The sequence below is a fragment of the Photinus pyralis genome, unplaced genomic scaffold, assembly GCF_008802855.1.
Source record: "Photinus pyralis isolate 1611_PpyrPB1 unplaced genomic scaffold, Ppyr1.3 Ppyr1.4_LG1, whole genome shotgun sequence".
Classification (NCBI taxonomy): Eukaryota; Metazoa; Arthropoda; class Insecta; order Coleoptera; family Lampyridae; genus Photinus; species Photinus pyralis.
Genome location: NW_022170249.1, coordinates 29519828 through 29540555, shown reverse-complemented (window position 1 = coordinate 29540555; position 20728 = coordinate 29519828). Strand labels below are relative to the sequence as shown.

The 20728-nt window shown below is 34.2% G+C and overlaps 1 protein-coding gene across 1 annotated transcript in view; it reads left to right on the top strand.

Annotated features, from left to right (window-relative positions):
- Nucleotides 1-20728, top strand: part of LOC116159484 (microtubule-actin cross-linking factor 1-like) — a 107744-nt gene that overhangs the window by 69803 nt on the left and 17213 nt on the right. The window contains exons 16-18 of the mRNA XM_031472466.1: nucleotides 32-115; nucleotides 2210-2437; nucleotides 20386-20501. Coding sequence (XP_031328326.1) covers nucleotides 32-115; nucleotides 2210-2437; nucleotides 20386-20501 — 428 coding nt within the window. The remainder of the gene's footprint in view (nucleotides 1-31; nucleotides 116-2209; nucleotides 2438-20385; nucleotides 20502-20728) is intronic.

Genomic DNA, 20728 nt, shown 5'->3' with positions numbered 1-20728 from the left:
AATGTGCTGTTACTAATGTTATACTTTGCAGAATCTTCTGAATACCGTAACAGAACGTGCTCCTGTCATTGAACAAGTGAATATTAATGGCGGCCGATACATCCGAGAGGGAAAGGTAAACGAGTAGTTTATGAAAGTTTGGTTAGGAAGTTAGGGTCATTAAGTATTAGGTTAGTTTACAGACGAATGTTGCGAATGAGTTTTTCTGAATGGAATTTAAAATCCTTTTGTACATATAAATTTCTATTGTGGTAACCAGTCTTGTTGGTGGTGGAATCTGTTGATTTTGATTGATCACATCGCTTCTCTATTTTCAAATAATTTTATTTTTCTCCTACTTGAAATATTAATAACGATTCACAGATTTAACGGTGACGTTGCACAGTTGTTATGTTCAATCATTTTAAAATCTGTATATACCATAGTTTGTTGTATGAAACACGATTTTGACTTTTATCATTCAGAAGAAATTTAATAATCCTAATGCACTGTCTACGGATATCAAGATAATTTAAAATCATCTTTGGAATTTAACTGTTTCGATTAAAATTCAGTTCCTGTACCAATAGACATCTGTAAAGTGTCATAGTTTTCAATTCTTATTGAGGCAACGTATGGGATGCACTGAAATCTCCTACATAGTGTGCGAAATTTCTTAAGGTCAAATTGTAACACAAAAAAGCGAATTTTTGCTGTCTTGATTATTTCAAATGGCACTATTTCTTTGTTGATGGTTTTAAGCACTATGGTCGCCTGCAGTGGACATTGGTAATAATGTTGTATTATCCACATACAAAAAGATCATATAAAAGTATTATCAAACATTACATGTTAAAATAGTGTTTTGTGGTATTTTCCATATGTCTGCTATGGGATTGGGTTCTTTTGTCTCTTGTATCATGACATTCTGTTGTTCTACGTAGTGCCTGTATTTTAGTATGTAATTCACATTTCATATTGCTTGCCATTCTACGCCAAATTTACATTTTTTATTATTATAAACATTTTTTCAAAATGGTATGACTTGCATTCCCTTAAGAAATAATTTCAGATGTACTATAAAATAGATTAAACAAAAAACTAACATTAATTACCTTAATTGAAAAAATCTAGCAAGATAATTGTCCTTTTTACTTTGTAATGTTTTCTAACCTACTTGAAAGTAAGATCAAGCAACACTCATTTTTTGCTTGTAATTAAAAAAATACTAAAAGATCATTTTAGCTTTGAATAAGATTAAAAAATGTTGTTTTTGTTCAGTCAATAGTTTTTTATTGTTTGTGCTTTTTTATTTTATTCTTCTCAGGTGATAAAATTGGGATTAAATGCTTTGTTGCATTCTAAATAACTTTAGTCTCTACCAATACTTTATTTTTGACAAATTCGTTGATTTCTATTTTTATATTTTCCAAAAGTAAAAGATTACATTTTCAGCTGACTTTGATCTTTTGTTTGGATTACCAAATTTGAAACTTCTTTTTTACAAATTACTTAATTGTTTATCTTTAATTAAAGTGGTTTACTTTGTAACAAAGGGAGAATGACTTATAAAATAAAAACAATTGCAACAACCATGTTGCTTTCTATAAAAAATCTGAAAATAAAAAAATATTTTTTCCTTTCATGTAGGGTGAGGCAAATTAGGACCTCACTTTTTAAATGAAGCAATGTGTTAGTTTTATTCTTTTATTTATAGTTTTTATAAGCTATTTGCCCTTTGTACTCAATTTTTATATTGATTTTTTATTTTACCATTGTGATCCTGAGAAAAAAGTGTGTTAGGAAAAATATGCTTCATTTGGTAGTTTAACTTACCTCGTCTGTAGAATAAGATGTTTGGCAATATTCACCACTATCCTTAAATCATTATGAATATTTTTTTACTTTGAATTTGATTTTTCAAAAAACTGATTCTTTAGTGGTTTTTTTAATTAGGAAAGTAATGTTTACATTTTTTGTAAAGTTCTCGGTAGCATCAATAATTAAAATAGGAAATGTAAATTTGGTTCAGAATTTTTTATGACATACAGACGAAATATAAAATCGTCTGTAACGCAACAAAGATAATCCTTACACATTATTAAAAATTTTTTGTCGGCACTGTCTGTTACAAAAAATTTTGTTTGTCACACTAGCTTTATGTAATTTTAACTGATCACAGCACTTACTGACTAACAATTGACCCCTAACCTTCTAACCCTAACATTAGATATGGAGCAAGGGCCTTCAACGTTTTCGAGACGCACTGCTTGAAGCACAGCCGTCCCTCGACGTCAACGCCGCGTTCCGAGCGTCGCGATCTGCCGCCCCTAGCGGCGCGGACGTCGTCGCCAAGGAGTTGGACGAGTTTAACGCTCGATACCAGTATCTCATCGATGTGCTGTACGCCAGACTAAAAGAAATTGCAGCTAACTCACCAGGCGATATCGTCACTTTGGTAAGTTTTGTTTACTGTACTTGCATGAATTTTTTTTATTAACCATTTGAGAGAATTCTGGGATTAATTACCATATAAGTAAGCCGTGGTCACATTTAAAATTTTGAAAAACGTTAGTGACCCCAGAGAAAATATTACATGCTTTATCTTGTGCATCCCACAATATGTCACTTCGAAATGACCTGAAAAATTTGCTGTCAAGTTATGGCTTATGAAGACTTACCTTTTATAGTTATTCAACTTTCGAGTGCAAGTGGGAGTTGTTGTTCACATATGGGGCATTGCACTAACCCCACATAAATTTTGCATACTTAAATCTGTTTTTGCAAGTTGATCGAAATGTAGTCGCTATTATTGTTTTTAGTATTGAACATTTTACCTATCAATAGTCTGCATGACTAATATAGCCGGTGTAGTTCACTGCCATGGGATTAATTTTGCTTGAATTTATTATTCAGTGTATGGAGTTTTTTTGATAAATAAATCAGTTTTGCTTAAACTTCGAATAGTACTAACTTTGGAATCCTAGAACTACGAATTAATTTCGTAATACTATTTGAAGGGACATTTTTTCTATGGAATAAAAGTGAGTTGGTATCTGAATTTCGCGTTCCGAAATAGGCACAAGGACCAAAAGATCAGGGATAGATGTAATAAAAATAATCTTAAATAAAAAGTTATACCATCAAGTTAATTATAGATTGTGAAGGTGGAAGCACCCTTTGTGATTGATTATACAGGGATGGTCATAAAGGCGTGGGACACCAATATTGTATTTTTTGAAATGGAATGTGTACAGGGTGTTTTTTGGAAGCTTTAGTTAAACGTTTCTGGGAAAGTAAAATAGGTAGGTTTTTGAAAATTTGTACTTAGGAGTTACGCTCAAGGCTGAATCGATGTAAAATATTTTCAAAATGGCCGCCCTTCCGGAAACACCGGAAGTAGATAGTAACTTCGTTATTTTAAATAGCAACCCCAATTTTTTATTGGGTTTTTGGATTCTATGTGAAATTTCAGTTCTTATATCTGCCATTTATGGTTTTTAAGTTATTTTGACTTTAAGAAAAAAAATGGCGGATGCACATGGTACCTTGATAATTGATTACTTGAGCATGGCAACCTATCATATAGAATGAATACAGCTTTCTTTTAGTACTTAAAAAAAAGTTAAGTTGCGTAAGACCGCCCCTATGGAGATCCAAATTTATGAAACTTCAAAGACTAAAAACTCAGTTTTTTTAAATGGAATCACCATTTTCTTAATATTGCATGAGATAAAGAATCGAAATGGGCATATTTTGACAATACATGTTCCTATAGCTATCTTTAACAGTTTCTGACTTATTCCCATTTTATTGAATTGACACTATTTTTTTCGAATTTTCTTTTTAGTAGTCGGCCATGATTTTATAACAATTGAATTTTAAACAATTCTAGTGACACTAATCCGTTACCTACTGCACAGATCTACACATACAACAGATTGCTAACCTTATGCATTTTATGGGAAACACATTTAGGTATACTTAAAAGCGCCCTCTATTGAGCAACAGATAATGCACGCTTAGTGAAGTGACAGACGGAAAACGCCAAACGTCAAGTAGCGGAAAAACCGTTTATAGTTTGAAGACATTTTCTATTTGCAATCGGCAGTAATTCATCCGTTAATAGTGAATTTATTTTGGGATTTGTTTCGGACTACTTATGCGGTTGCTTACCTACTGTAATAATCTTTGAGGTAGGTAAGTACCTATAGTAACATTTTTGCTTGCATGCAATAACCTCATCTACTCATTCTCATTGACCCAAGAGAACCACACCGCTGATATGTGTAATAATGGCATATTTACTTAACTGCAGTCCGTGCAACTTAATGGTCAGGTATCCAAGTCTATATTTCGCCCCATCGAGCGATTGTGCAAAAATAATGTCTTCAAACTAAAAACTGTTTTTCCGTTACTTGACGTTTGACGTTTTCCGTCTGTCACTTCACTAAGCGTGCATTATCTGCTGCTCAATAGAGGGCGCTTTTTAGTATACCTAAATGTGTTTCCCATAAAATGCATAAGGTTAGCAATCTGTTGTATGTGTAGATCTGTGCCTACTGTTATAGGTTAACATAAGTTTTTCAAGAATCGAAAAATGACTCACAGTGGTTTCACCTATTTTGGAATTTAATTGTTATTTATGGTGAAATGGACAGAATCGCGGCACATGCTTGCCGTACATTCATTCGAACACTGCAACGAAATTGTATGAATTTTGGAAATGTTGTTTGTATCTCCAAATGCACTACAAACCGTTGAAGCAGAAGTGATACAAAGCTCTACAAGAGAATATTTAACAAAGTGAATTGAATTGCAAATGCAAGATTAACAAAATAAATTCAATGTAAAATATAAAAAACTTAGTTGAAACATTTTTTGTATGGAATTGTTGCTGGAACAGATATCCCATTATCTCTCTGAATTTTCAGACTTATACGTTGTTTAAGAAATTCAGTTGAATGACTCTGTCTAGATTTCTCAAAAATGTTCCGTCCTATATCCTTAATAAATGACTTATTTAGACTAGAATCGATGATATTAAAATATCCTTTTCTTGATTTGTTTAAAATTCGATTGTTATAAAATCATGGCCAACTACTAAAATGAAAATGCGAAAAAAAATGGCATCAATTCAATGAAATGGGAATAAATCAGAAAATGTTAAAGATAGCTATAGGAACATGTAATATCAAAATATTCCAATTTCGATTCTCTATCTCATGCAATAGTAAGAACATGGTCATTCCATTTAAAAAAACTGAGTTTTTGGACTTTGAAGTTTCTTAAATTTGAATCTCCATAGGTGCGGTTGTATGCAACCATAGAGTATTATTTACTCTATGATGCAACTTAACTTTTTTTAAGTACACTAAAAGAAAACCCTATTCATTCTCTATGCACTGATAAAAATGGGTTGCCAGGACTATAACCGTTTTCAAGTAATCAATTATCAAGGTACCATCTGCATTCGCCATTTTTTTTCATAAAGTCAAAACAACTTAAAAACCATAAATGGCAGATATGGACATGTGGGTATCAAAAGAACTGAAATTTTACGTAGAATCCAAAAATGCAATAAAAAATAGGGGTTGTCATTTAATATAACGAAGTTACTATCTACTTCCGGTGTTTCCGGAAGTGTGGCCATTTTGAAAATATTTTACATCGATTCGGTCTTCAGAGTAACTCCTAAGTACAAATTTTCAAAAACCTACCTATTTTACTTTCCCAGAAACGTTTAACTAAAGCTCCCAAAAAAGCACCCTGTATCATTCGATCTTTCAATTCTCCCAATTTTAAGCAACATTTGTAAGAAGCATAATGTACCTCAATTCATTCGATTCTAGGTTATTGAGTTTTTAAAATATATGGTATCTTAAAATTTATTGAATGAAGAAACATTCTGTGCAGTTCATTTGCAGTTTTCGCATCCCTGTACCACTTTTGTGAAACTCTTTATACCACAAACAAAATCAATCTATCTACGTTTGTTCCTGAGATACAGGGTGAAAATGAAAAGTTCGGCTTTTTGGGATGTTATCATATCTTACTCCTTATACAAGATAGAAAACAGGTAAACACTGTTTCTTTTAGATATCTTTACGTAGAATCCAGTGGCCTAGTCACAAAATTCGCACCATGGTTTCTGAGATTTCATCCAATGTTGGTAAATGCATCACCATGTATATCTTAACCCCAATTATTTGCATTCGTTTTCCTGATTACATTGATGTATCAAAACCTATATTTTTTAGGTTATTATATATTATATTATATCTTTTTTTTCAAAATTTTGAAATGACATGTTTCTTAGAGTCAGCCATTTTTATTGATTCGTATCGGCTGCCATGAATACAATAAAAAAATACAAAATCTCCAAGCATTTTATTCATGGTCTACCATCTAAAAACCGTAAAAAATAAGGTTTTCATTTTTGGCTCATGCCTAAAATCTAAAAAAAATGTAGGTTATGATAGATCAGTGTAATTAGGAAAAATAATGCAAAAAATCGACATTACAATATACAGGGTGTTGCAATTTTTTTGATTCGCATACTAATTATCTTCATCGAAAATTCGCGCATTGATTTTGGAGTGAATGCGAGCAGCTGGCGTCATTGGTTCACGAACGAATGTAGGTACAATGTCAAATGGTCTCTTTGCAGACAAAGTCGAATTTCGATGGAATGGCAACCTAGTGCTTTTACGTTTTGCACATATTCCACAAACACCATTGTTCCATGTAATAATTTTGTCCATACCAACAACCAAACTGTTTTTATTTATTTGACAAAGATTGTTCATTCCAAGATGCGAGAATCTCCCGCCCACAATTTACTGTTATCAGATTTGGAAAGAGTTGCCGACCTGGTCACTATGTACTTGTATTTCAACCTCAACCTCATACAAATTACCGCACCTTTTAGCTATAATCACTACCTTAGCTCTATTTTTCACCATGATCTCATCAATGCTGAAAAATACATTCCCGGACCCTCCTGACACCCTCCTCAGTTGAAGTCGATACCATGATCGCGACGTGGTCCTTTTGTTCTGGCTGAACATTGTTGGCTTGCTTCAGTTGTCTGCACTTCTTGTGCCCTGATTTCTTGCAATGGTAACATTTGAGTATCGTTCCATCGAAATGAGAACTGCCTCTGCTGCATGTGGAATGTCAATGAATCGTTGCTCCCTCTTTGTGCTTGACTAAGCTTCCTCAGTTCTTCACTTTATGATCCAGAAGTTTGCCCTTCACAAATGATAGTGTAAGTTTTTCTGGTTCTGGTTCTCCCCAGTGTCGTGACGATGCCATCGAATCTTTGCGGCAGCATTAAAAGAAGATGGCATACCAGCCAACCACAACTTTACAAAGTTAGCAAGGGGTCTTTGGTCGACACAAATAACTATGGGAGCAAAAAATGCAAATTCCTAAGATGAGATTGGTATACGTTGCAAAGTGTAGTCACTAGGAACCGCAACTGCACTCCTGAGTGAGTCAAAATTGCAGATATATCACCCACATATAAATAATGTTGGCCAATCTCTGTCGTGGTTTGGAAATAATTTAATAGAAATTCATAAGCTGTTATGAATAGGTATACTGTGTGTGAATTTGCTACGCCAAAAGCACGTTTTGGAGGAGACTGGATTTTTTCGCCCTTGAATTACATCTTTTTATTAACTTGTTTCAATTGATATACTGTCATTTTATACTTAATACATTAAATTGTTCACAATAACAATTTACAAAGTGTCGCAATACATATAAATAGTTTCCTACCAATATCTAATTAGAATCCATTTCAATTCCAATTAATAAATTCTTGAAATGATTGTTACGTAACGGAGATAATTAAGTACCTGCTTGTCCCGGTTTTGTAATATCAAAGTGCAATGTTCTCGAAAACAATTACCTTACATAAACAAACATAACGCTATTACATGTATGTCTCGTCGTACTGGTTTCCTGATATTTAAATGTACTCGAAATGTATACTAATACAAGTTAACCTTAATGTCACGATAATGAAAACCTAAACTAGTTTCTTTATGGATGGAAAAATGTAATTCTTTTGTTTGGTGTAGGACCGTAATAAAGTACTTTTGTTGGTTCTAAATTTTGCATGCAAATTTAAGAATTTCACAACTTTTTGAAGTAAAACAAATTGGCCTTTAGTTTGTAAAGTGTGACAAGGAAATTATGGTAATTTGTCAGTCTGTCCTGGAAACATTATTTGCGAATGATACCGAAGAATGCATTAAAGTTAAAGTGCTGTAATTTAACTTGGAAGGCGTCTACCCTATAATTTACAACATGAATAAACGGAACGAAATTAATCCTTTCCATTAAAATGTGTACCTATGCGATTTTCATTTTATAAGAATATATAAATTAGGCCCCTATACGACATATTTCATTCCAGCTCCAGATGATAATGAATATTTAAACAGTTATCAACAATACCACAAAAATAATTATCGTGAGACTGAGACCATTAGTTTATGTATCTCACGTTAGACTTCAGAATATCTTGTCGTAGATCTCTACTTAGTTTATTAAGAGTCGACTGTGTCCATCTGTCTGTGAACATGACTGCCAAACGCTTGGGCCGATTCGGTTGAAATTTTGCAGAGTTGACTATACACTACATGTAACAAGCCTATTAAAAATGGGTCAAATCCATTGACCCCGTAGGGTCACATCGAGGTGCTCTGCCGATTTTTTTAAGATCCTCTTTAGTGGTTTATATTATTCTGCAATTGTTTTGGAATTTCGTTTATTAGGACTATAAACCGTCACACTGGAATAGTTTTTCCAGGTTGAATGTTAAAATCTCTAAAACCATTAGCTTGTAAACGTTAAATAAACGTGGCTTTACCCATAGCATTTTTTTCTGAAAAGAGATAGTAAGAGATAGCTGGTATCGCCCACTCTAACTTCAAAGTAAGCATATGAACCTTAGAATGCTTTGTTGCTTTCTATGGACAGATCAGAAATAAATAATATCGATTCAACAACTTAATCATGACCTATTATTAGTACTGTTATGAAGTTGTATAAAAAAATTACATGACAAACGTTCAAGAGAAGTCAATCATCTTCTATTTCAGTTGTTTTTGTAGCATTTTTTATTGGTACCCTTTTTTAATCTGATTACAAAAAATGAGTAATTGAGTAAGAAGAATTCTCGTAATGACCTAATCCATTATGTCACTTTAGGATGTCATTAATACAAAGTGCATAATAATAACATGCTTGAGATTGAGCATTTAATTAACGAAATTAAGATTAACTAGTTATCATTTCAAGGATAATGACTCCTCTGATTCTACAATCAATCATTTTCAAAACATATTGGGACTTGATGTCACTGTCACCTTTTTGCTCATAGGTGTAACACAATTAATTCTAAATTAACTGTACTCTTTAAAATTTATTTAATAATATAATAATTTATGCTTAGTGCAGATTTGGTTTTAAGCTCTTCTAGATTTGCCCGAATAAAGGGCAGCGGTATTAAATTTGGCGTACACATGGCGGAAATGCAATCTTTAAATACATTGTAGCAATTTCTATTTTGGTTTGACGAGACTAATTTTGTCATTTCTAATTAGTGCGAACATAATAAACTCATTTAATCCCTCATTATCCTTTATCTCAGTCGAGAGTAGGCGTATTTGTGGCATATGTAAACCTACCCATAATTTTGAAAAATAAATAAATGCCGCGTTCCATTTGGATAGGGTGGGCATCAAATGTATTTTTATGCCAAAACTGATTTAGTCCCTACTTCAATCTGATGAACATTGCAGTTGACAAGCATCATTTGAACTAAGTATCCAAAATAAGTTGCACAAATTAAACAAAAGAATCCAACTCCAACAACACATTTTCTTACTTCTTAATAAAAAAGAAAAATAAATATCCCGAAGCCTAAATTTTGAGCTTAAGCGTTTTTGAGTTATCGTACGAACAACCGGACGGACTGGTGTTAACTACTCACATTACTCACGCTACTTAATAATTCTTTAGCATTATTAACCAATGGATTATTTTGTTATTCAATATTTTGCTGCTCTACTTTTTTGTTGCTTAAAGTTGTTGTTTGTTAAATAGCGCGAGTACTTTTGGATTTTTTGTCATTGTAAAATTTAAGCGCCAAGTATGTTGAAAAAATGCGTCGTTTTTAAGTTTGATGTTTGAATGGTAAGACGAGACGTTATGGCACTGTTAATTAGCGTAAGGGAATATTCAAATTTGCTTTCAGAGAAGGTCGTTTTGTCAAGAAGCCAAAATTATACAAAATTTGCTCCCAATCTACGTAGTTTAAACCATTTTTTATTCCGTTCTGAATTCCACACCCGCCTTTTATGCTGCTGCTGTATCCAAAAGCAACTTTAGTGCATTTTCAATAAATTGATCAGTACTTCCCGAAAGTTTAGGTAGCGGACTATTTGTGTGTACAAAGGACAATAAAGCATAAATAAGAAACTTAGCATTACCATTGAATAAAAACACTATAAGAAGCCTAACGCTTATGGAAGAAAGCGCGACATATCCCCTTGTACCCGCATTGGTTGGGACCCCGAACTCTCTTTGAGGTAAATAGGGGGAAAGCAAATTTTCATTCTTCTCAGTTCAAGAATCGACACTATCGACAGTGTTCCCATTGTATTCTCAGTTCAATCTTTGTCGCGCTTTATTTCCACGGGGTTATGCTTCCAATGGCATTACGTAGTCTGCGCAAGCGCACACCTGATTTTTGTAATATGCGATGTCTGTGGTTAAAATTAAAAAAAAATATCTATAAATATGAAAGTTGACATTTTTCTTGTCTCAGGTGCGAGACCTAATGAACTAAATATCTTCGAATTCGAATAATAACGTCCAAAAATTAAAAGTTCTTTATCTAATTGTATGGCTTGCGATAAACATAAAAATCTGTAATTGGTCTTACAAATTTAGCTCAATTAAGCGCGCTTCTACTCGCGATCTTGATGCGTATACCTTTCGAACATGCTGTCAAGTGACCGCGAGCGCCGGGAGATACGCGCCTTAATAAAACCACTTACGACTGGTTCTGATGCGATTTACTGCAACTCATTTAATTAGCTACTGTTAATTACAATTACTTGATTGGTCAGATTAAAATTTAAAAATTCGTTAGCCCAGTAATGTCTATTGTTACCTGAAATTTCGGATCAACCGCAACAGAAATTAAAGTAGGTCTCCAACTCCTAAAAGAATAAATAGTTCCGAAAAAACACTTTTCGTAACGAACCACCTCTAGATACCGAGTGTTCAATAAAGCTGGTAGCAGTGATCTATGTACGGTGCGTTCATAAATTCCGGTATGAAAATTTCACTGTTTCGGCATGCTAACCAAAAAAGGAAGACTATAAAGTTTGGTTAGCACTCCTACCAAGTGGTGAGTTTTGCAATTTGCTCAAAGAAGTTTGGGATAAATGTTGGTTGTGATCAATTTTGTATGTTCCTTGGTCGAACCACGGAAAATTTTAACGCTAAATTAACATTAGTGAGATAGCGATCAGATTTGGATATACAGTACGTGTGGGGAAGGGTTTTGTAGTGAAAAACATGACTGTCATCGTAGATCTCGCTCGAATGGGCGGTTTATTACGGTCTCATAAGATGCCAGTTAAAACTTTCGCATCCTAATAAATCACTAAACTAATTACTTCATATTCGATTCCGGGAGAAATTACCGCCCAGGTTACGTGGGTAGGGTAGTAAAAAATAATTGCCCACTTTCTTGTGTCTATTTATTCATTCCAACTATGTATTGCGAAAAAACTGGTTAGGATATTACTTCACGGTTTCGACGTAATGGTAAGTTGTCCATACGTAAACAGACCGTACCCATTACGGATCGCCCACTCCAACTAATGTTTAACCAAAACATATTTTTACCTCACAATTGCATTCAATTTATGCTTAATTTCGAGGTGACGGTCACTTTTATTTTTACAACTGTTTCGCTATGAAGTTATTCAAATGTGATGTAATAGCCATATTCTAGATAAAATTAGTGGACTTGAGAGGAAGGTTGACTACAACCTGTTTGTATTTAATAATTAATTCGCAATTACGTCATTTTTACTTAAAACTGTCGATATATGACATCATTCGTCACTATCGTTTATGTGTAACGAATTTTTCAACTCCCTTAAAATATCGGTCGCACTTCATTCTTGAGCCAAGATCTAGGCCAAGGATTCTATTAACTATAGCGTCTGTATCATTCCCAGCGGTCAGCTCTAGTTTCCGGAGGACCCCATCGCTAATTTCGCGTTTTATCAATTTATAATGCAAATTTAATTAATTTATAGGGCGTGATAAAAATAGCGGATAACGTCAGGCCACCAGAAGAACGGAACCGCTCGTGAAAAATCGCGCCGCGGTTTATGGATTTATCTATCGCTTTTAGTAGTCGTCAGTATCGCGTCGTGCGCCGCTTGTATTGGCGTTCGTAACCGGCGTCTGCGGCGCTTTTTATTATTAATATATTTTTTTATGAGTTTTGTAATTACGAATGCTAACGTTTTACAATTAAAAGATACGTGCCTCACAATGTTAATTATTTATTCGAGTTGTTAGTTGTTATTAACGCTTTGACGTGTAGACATAAAATTTGAAAAATAATCTCGCGCTTTGTAATTAACAGTTGCCGGTAGCTTCAATCGCGTAAAATATGGGTGATTATAATTTTGCATACGAATTGGGAAAAGTGCCATGGGTTAGTATTCATTTGTTTCTAATTTTTGCGTGAGAAAACAGCGTCTTTATGAGTACAGTTTATTATTATAGATCGAGTGATAACAATCTTGATAATTTTTACTCATAATTTAAAAATAAATGTGACCGTTTGTATATAGGGGAAACTTAAACTTTTTTTGTTTAGCAAATTAACAATACAATTTCCAGCATAGAATTGCATAAATATTTTTCGAGTTCAAGGAAAGACGCTTACTATTTTTAATTAATTCATTGTTACAAACAGATTGTTCTAAAGTGTGTTAATTCATGCTTTGACTTCAAATGAGTGTGCTAACGTTCTAGGTTGCACTCCAATTTCGCAAAAGCTCCCTTGGGCGAGTAGTTTGGCGGCAATCGAGTTTATTTATCTCGTAAATTTTGGGATATTTTAAATATTGATTAAGCTTTGCCAAACTCCAAGGTTTTTGATGGCAGGTAAAACTAGAGTAGTATGAATAACAATAAGATTGAATCCAAGACAAGCTCAAACGAAACGCGAAGTCCGAATTTTGCATATATAAAACGTGACCAGAAATAGATCCTTGTGACACACCTCATAATTTTAACCAAATCAATTTGCGCACTTTTTTTGAAAAATTAAACCAAATACATAGAGAAAATTTAATTTGTCTATTAAAAAATAATCAATAACAGCAGAATAAATTGATAAATCTACGATTTGGAAATATTAAATTTTAATTGCTAACTGAATCATGTGTAATAAATACCTACTTGGTTAATCGTGCGCAATTATTTTGAGGTTTCATACTTACGTATTGCAAACTAGCGCCGTTCTGGCTAATTACGTAAATTGGGGATGTTAGAATGAAATCAATTATCGCAAATCAATGAATGAAATGAGCAATGTAGCGTACAACCACAAGGATTGCAGTACGATTATCGCCAGACGCCAATCAGATATTTTCGGATTGTTATCCACTTAAAGGGAGCGATAAACACTCTACGATTTTGATGGTTTAATCGTAGTCCAAGTCCAACCTAAACTTTTGTCATTGGACTGCCATTGATCTCGCTTTCTCCTGTTTTTAGCGCATTTTTTAAGAATTTAAAAAAATATGCTATTGTCCGTCCGTCCGGACCCACTTCTGCCGTTTCGAACTACTTCTAGGGGAATGATCCTAGAGTCTTGGAATTTTTTGCAGTAGGTAGCCTATACCTTGAAGGTGTGCCAGACGGCCATCAAATTTCGCTGTCTAAAAGGGGGACCCCCCACGAATTATTTCCTGAGATGGTGTTTTTGAAAGTAAAACGTGCATAACTTTTACATACGACAACCAATTGGTCTCAGATTTTGCATACGCACGCCTTTAGTGGTGCCAGGTTAAACTTTAAACTTTAAATTAATTTTATCTCATTGCATTCTAATTAAAGGTCTCAACGAAAGGAACCGTTTTCTACCAACTATAGTGCCCTTCTTTCTGCCCTCTTATCAAATTACGGGGTGAAGGGGGAGGGGGGCAGTGGAACTAGTTTTATCCTTCATGGTACTCTAATCAAAGGTCTCAACGAAAGGAATTAATTTCTACCAACCATAGCCCTCCTCCTCGACCTCTTATCGCGATCGGGTATATTCCCTTATACTTCAAGAATGGATTGCCGGAAGAGAGTACTCACAAAGGGCGATTGAGGCGTCTGCAAGAAATATATCTAATCGTGATGTCAAAACAAAAGCTACTTCGGTTTATTTTTTTATATAACTGTCACGCCCAAGTACTTTTTTGGTTTGTATTATATTATGGTGATTTCTCATATCTTCCTTAGGGAACCAAGAACGGCCCAGTTTACGAGCTATGACCATTGAACTATAAACAACGTAACTGGAAGGGAAACCGGAATAGGCGACAAATGTGTACCGTTGATGTCGTGCGACAGAATGTGGTGGCGGTATAAGTATTTCAGTCAGACTCATCACGCCTAGTTTGTTTATTAGCACGCCTGGTAGAAGCAGAAAACGACTCGATGAATTTAAGTGAAATAAAAAAATTATGTCAATGAATTTAATGTTACTAATATGAGAGAGATAAAGATATCACCGCTCGTCTGGCTTCACTAATAATATGCTTGTTTCCCTTCCAGTTACGAGTATATAGTTCAATGGCTATGACTTACAGCAGCACAATAGTCTGATGCTTTGTCATCTAGAGTGCTAGACGATACAATGTATTTCAAAACGCTTGAAAGACTGTTATCACTTTTTTGAAGTCATTATAGTTCGTATCCTGAGCAATGTAACATAAGTCATTAAAGGGTAAATCAAATGTCATTTATAACGCGACCGTCGCTACCTTACAAACCGTTGAAGATTTCTTTGACTTTCTTTACAGTGATAAAAAATGCACGAAATGTGTGTATTCATTAATTTCAAAAAACATCGACGATTTTAATACAAAATTTCCATTCAAATTCACTTTAAAAAGATCGCCATTCTGCGTAGAGTTTCGTGGTGGTATCATGGTACAAACAAACTCGCCCATCCCTTACTCTACAAATGATTTCCAAACATTTTTTTAGAATAGTTTTATCAAAAACAAATAACAGTCAAACTACAAAACAAGCATTTTTCTCCATATAAATAAATTGTAGGCCTGGACAATGTTTTTCAGGGTATAGGACATTTTCCCACTTTGTAAAAATGGTTAACAAATCTTATCCCAAGAAACTGTAGTCCTACACGGTAGTGCTAGAAATTTGATATCTGGCGATCCCGTATATAATGCGTTCAAGACAAAAGAGTCATATATTTGGCTAGATACGAAAAATTTTAAATTTTTCAAGTATAATTTTATATGTGACATTACGATCTATTCGATCGGATATTGGAACTTCCGGTATCATCGGAAATCGATGCCATTTTTGATTTTCAAATGCAGTGCCTATGTTTTTCTAAGATATTTGAAAATAGCAATCAATTTGCTGCACGACAACATAAAATATGCATCTGGCTGATATACAAAAAATGGAGAAATTCGCGATCCAATATTTAGAAAACAAGTATAATTTTATATGTGACATTACGATCTATTCGATCGGATATTGGAACTTCCGGTATCATCGGAAATCGATGCCATTTTTGATTTTCAAATGCAGTGCCTATGTTTTTCTAAGATATTTGAAAATAGCAATCAATTTGCTGCACGACAACATAAAATATGCATCTGGCTGATATACAAAAAATGGAGAAATTCGCGATCCAATATTTAGAAAACTTATCAAATCTAGCATGCCGTGTGCTGTCAGAATGCGAAGCGTCTGTTATGTTACACGGGGAGATTGCATCTGCTTTTTCTTTGTAACACAACAGTTACCACGCATCATGACAGCACACGGTATGCTACATTTTTTAAGTTTTCTATACATATAAAATTATATTTGAAAAATTTTTCGTATCTTTTACCTCAAACGCACTGTATATACCAAATTTCGACGAATCTCAAGCTTAGCAAAGATAATTAAATTAATTACAGTTAATTATGTGTGTTAACCTTGAGTATTTCTAATTACGACGTGGTTTAAAAGTTCGCCATCCGAAAATATTCTAGATTTATGAGAGACGTGCTAGGTATTGTCGCGAGTCTTCAGGTTGATGTACTTGCGTCATTTTCTCCTAGACTCGGACTATCCTAGGTGATATTGTTCTTCTGTTGTATCATGTAGTATTTTTAAGTTAAAATTTTAATGATCGTCGTTTATATAAATAGCACAGAAACAAGATAGGAGATAATTAAGTTTATTCATTAATTGACATTTTGGAAATTTAACAACAAATGGCGTGTGAGAGACTTTCTGCCATGGCAATTAGAATGCGTACGGACGTTCCAACATAGTTGTATTTCATATCAATCAAGAAATCGGTTTTCTGTAAATTGAAGAACTAAAAGCTTTTGCCATTCGGAAAGCTTTATGCTTAAAGACATCATTCAAAATCATGATTCAGGAATGCACGAATGCATTTTTAGTAGTTCATCATCTGAGCAAAATAATCTGAACACCCTGTGGCTAAATTGTTACTAATTCAAAAAGAGGAGCAGACTCGTGGTTTAAAAAAAGATTGGTTTAGATCACAGACGCGAGGCTCAGGTGTTTCGGAATAATTATTCAACGAATCGTTTACGTGGTACCGAGCGTGGTACCTTTATTTTAGTGCGGATACACAATGGTTTTGGATTTTCCAACTCTTGCGCGAATACTACTACAAGAATCGCCCGCGATGACGAAGTGGTGAGGGAATTTCAGCACTTCTTTTTCGTCGACTGATCCTGAACATTTCGGTCTATTACGAACGCACGAATAAGGGTCAGAACTCAGCACCGATTGGCTAGGTCAACTCGAACTGGTATTTCAGGGCTGTAATGACTTCCTGTTTACAGAACCTGACTACAGCTGACTGTGAAATACTTATAACATCAATTACAAAAGAAGCAAACAAAAGGGAATAATTAATTCTTTGAGCCAAATTTACTGGAATTTACGTTAGCTGCTCGCATATTTGGGCAAAACTAATCACAAATAATTGACGTTAGCCGAACCCTTAATTTCGTAAAGGCTACATTTTAGGGAAAACAAAGTAATGAACAAAAGCGCAACGCATTATTGCGATACCCTTCATTTGAATTAAGTAATGCCCTTAAATTACATCCTCAGTAGCTGAGAGAAGATGCATTCATCTGGACTCAAATTAACTGCATCCAAGTTTTGTGAATTATGCAAATTATAATGTATTCAATTCAATTGATAAATAGTAAATGAAAAGAAATTGGTTGAATTGGCTAAACTGAATCAGAGTAAATGGCAGTTCCGGGGATCGTATGAGTTCAGTAAATGGCGGCAGTCACTTAGGAAGAACTAAAACAAAATTACGGTACACGGGTCCTACGGTAAGTTCCCTAGGGGGAATTAAAGCAACAAAACGCGATTTAAGTAGCGGCGTCTGCGGGAAATAAAATGCAGGAAAGCGAAGCAGTATCATCCCCCCATTATAATGAATGCAAAAGAAAGTAGCAAAAATCTTACCGCGCAATTAAACGCAGCGGTAGAAGTTACGGTGCAAGAAGAAGCAAAAGCTGTAAATACGGTGCGGTAAACTTAATGTAAAAGCTAACATTAACCGATATGAATGCAAAATAAATTAGGGAAAGTATCAAAAATGAATACGATACAGATGTAACTAGCAAAAAGGCAAAAGGATTCCCACTAAATAAAGACGTTGCCTTTTATAAAATTCGGTCATTTCATGGAGGGAACGCCGGTTTCCCAGCTGGGTCCACCCTGTACACTGTACACCTTGGCCTATTAACTGACTTCAAGTCGAACAGTATACAGGTAAGGCCAGAAAATATACAATTTGTTCAAGAATACTGTAGGTACCAAAATCCCAAACCATATAGCAAAATGTCATTGAATTATTCGAAATTAAAAGTTTAAATATAAAATCATGGCCACTTATTTAGATTTTTATTTTTGTTGAGAGTTATTTGGTTGTGATGACCCGCTCATTAGGTTCGGGTTATACAGCTGGCTGTCTTGGTGGTAGACTCCAGACTTCAATTCCACAATCCACCCGTGGCGTCGCCATTGAATAGCACCTTTGTGCCTCATCACTGGGGGGCTCCATGGAACCTAGTATAGCAGCGCAGGGAAACCTCCATTCCTGACGCTCGTGTGCAGAAGCTAGGTGATAGTGGCTAGGTGGCTATTGAACTTCCTCTAGGATCTAGAATGTTTTTATACAAAGCAAATACTTTACTATTCATAATTTTTCTCGCACGATTAGGGCGTTATGCGCGAGTGCCCCATTCTGTTGAAACCAACAGTTCTTTTCCAACTGTTGTTTTTTTATGTGTGCTGTACGTCGTTGTATTCGTAATAAAAAAATGCTACTCAGTACAGTATGTACGGGCCATATAAAAAATAAAGTTGATGATGATTTCTCCGAAACGAAGCGTTGTATTGAAAATTTCTCAACGTTGTCTTGTAGAACTTAAAAAGTGACGATGAGAAAGTATTTTTAATTTTTTTTGTATTTGATCAAATAAGAACAGGAAAAAATATAAACAAAACTGACAAATTTCAGTTTTTCGGCATAACTTCGGAAGTAATCGGAATTTTCTGGTTTTCTTTAAAACATGATAATAACTGGTTGACTGCGCAACTTTTCCTTAATTTGACCATTATCGTATCCTTATCTTCGACGCAGTGTATATATATATTATTCAGAATTAGGTTGTGCAATTAATACAACAATTCTCATTTGATACATAATATATTAGAATTAGGTTGTGCAATTAATACAACAATTCTCATTTGATACATAATGGACCGCACGATTTTACGCTCGCCACAGGTTCACAAAATTTATGAACAATTCGCAAAATTACAAACAAAAACTGGCAATTAATCTAATCTAGTAACATGGAAACAGGAACAGATTACATTTGAGTAATAGAGTAAGTATGACAAATTGTCGCAAAATTATCATAGTTTGCAAGGCCCCTTCTTTTCACCTCAAGGTACCACCTACTATTTCCCAAATGAGAAGGTTTTCAATAACATCGCTTTTACTGCTTATAAGAGTGTAGATTCTGTCGTGGAAATGGATGCTTACCCTGTCGCGTATATATTGTCTGTATTAGATCGATATACCTAGGATTTTTACTAAACTATTCAAATTCGTGGTCTAGTAGACGTGTATGTAGTACATTTTCTACCTCGTTAAAAGAGAGTGGTATTATATTACTCATGAGATACACATTTAGGCACACTTTCTGATTGTGATTACTGAAAAATTGTTCTGGGTTGCAAATGAAAGCTCATTACACCTTCTTTTGGTATCTTTGCTAAGTGGGTAATTAGAATATGGGTTTTATACTGCGTAAACAGAACAGAACTTGACGTGTACCCTTTCGCTTACATATAAATCGCCTATTGCTCCTGTTTTTGAATTTTATTTTAATTTTAAATATATTTTTAAAACTTCTTTATTTGTTCCAAATTAGTAGTTGCTCCATAGCGGCGTCGTTTTTGTTTCTTTCAAGAAATATTTGGTTAGATGTTTGAAGTTTTAGATAACTTACAAATGTTTATGAAAATTTTATCATATATCAGTAACAATACTGTGACATAGATAGGTATTTTATATCTTGTTTAAAATAGCTTCAATTTTATTATTAGTCATGCTTTGCATTATCTTTTTTATGGCACGATTACGTTTGACGCTTGCAATTTCTAAACTTTGTATAGGAGATTAATTTTAACAATAAAATGCTTGCCGTTAATAAGAATAAATTTAAATATATCTGCGTTTATCTTTCTTTTGTGATCTAAGAGCTATGTGCATATCAAGAAGCGTGGAAATTACGAGGAAACCACCACTCACATTATTATTTAGTCACAGAAAATTAAACAGATAATAAATAGGCAAAATGAGATGAGATGGCGCTCCTTTAATACACCACTAAATTGAAGTGGGTGTTATTATTGTTTCAAGTTAGACACCTGTTAAGTGATTTGTAGTGGAAATAATTATGTAATGCACGGAGATTGTTGTACTAACATCAGTCATTATACCTTCTTAAGCACCATGTTATTTCTATTTCAATTTTTCAGAGGCTCGTAGAACAAATGGAGCCACAACCATTCCGTACATTCCGATCAGAGTTCCACATGAGTACTACTACAGAACAGTCATCATCGTATACGAGTACGACACATTACAGCAAGCAGTAAGTGCTTTTTTTTTGTTTTAATATTTGCTTCTTTTTTTCTTCAATCATCAACAAATTAAATTCCTTACATCAGTTCAATTCAATTTGCATCAACATGTATTCAGATCACATTATTTGAAATATAGGAATGTGTAATAAAGTATTTGATGCGAGATTTGATGTGGTTAGAAAACACACTACACTGCATTGAATTTCATACTGTGCACTTTTTATTATACATTGTT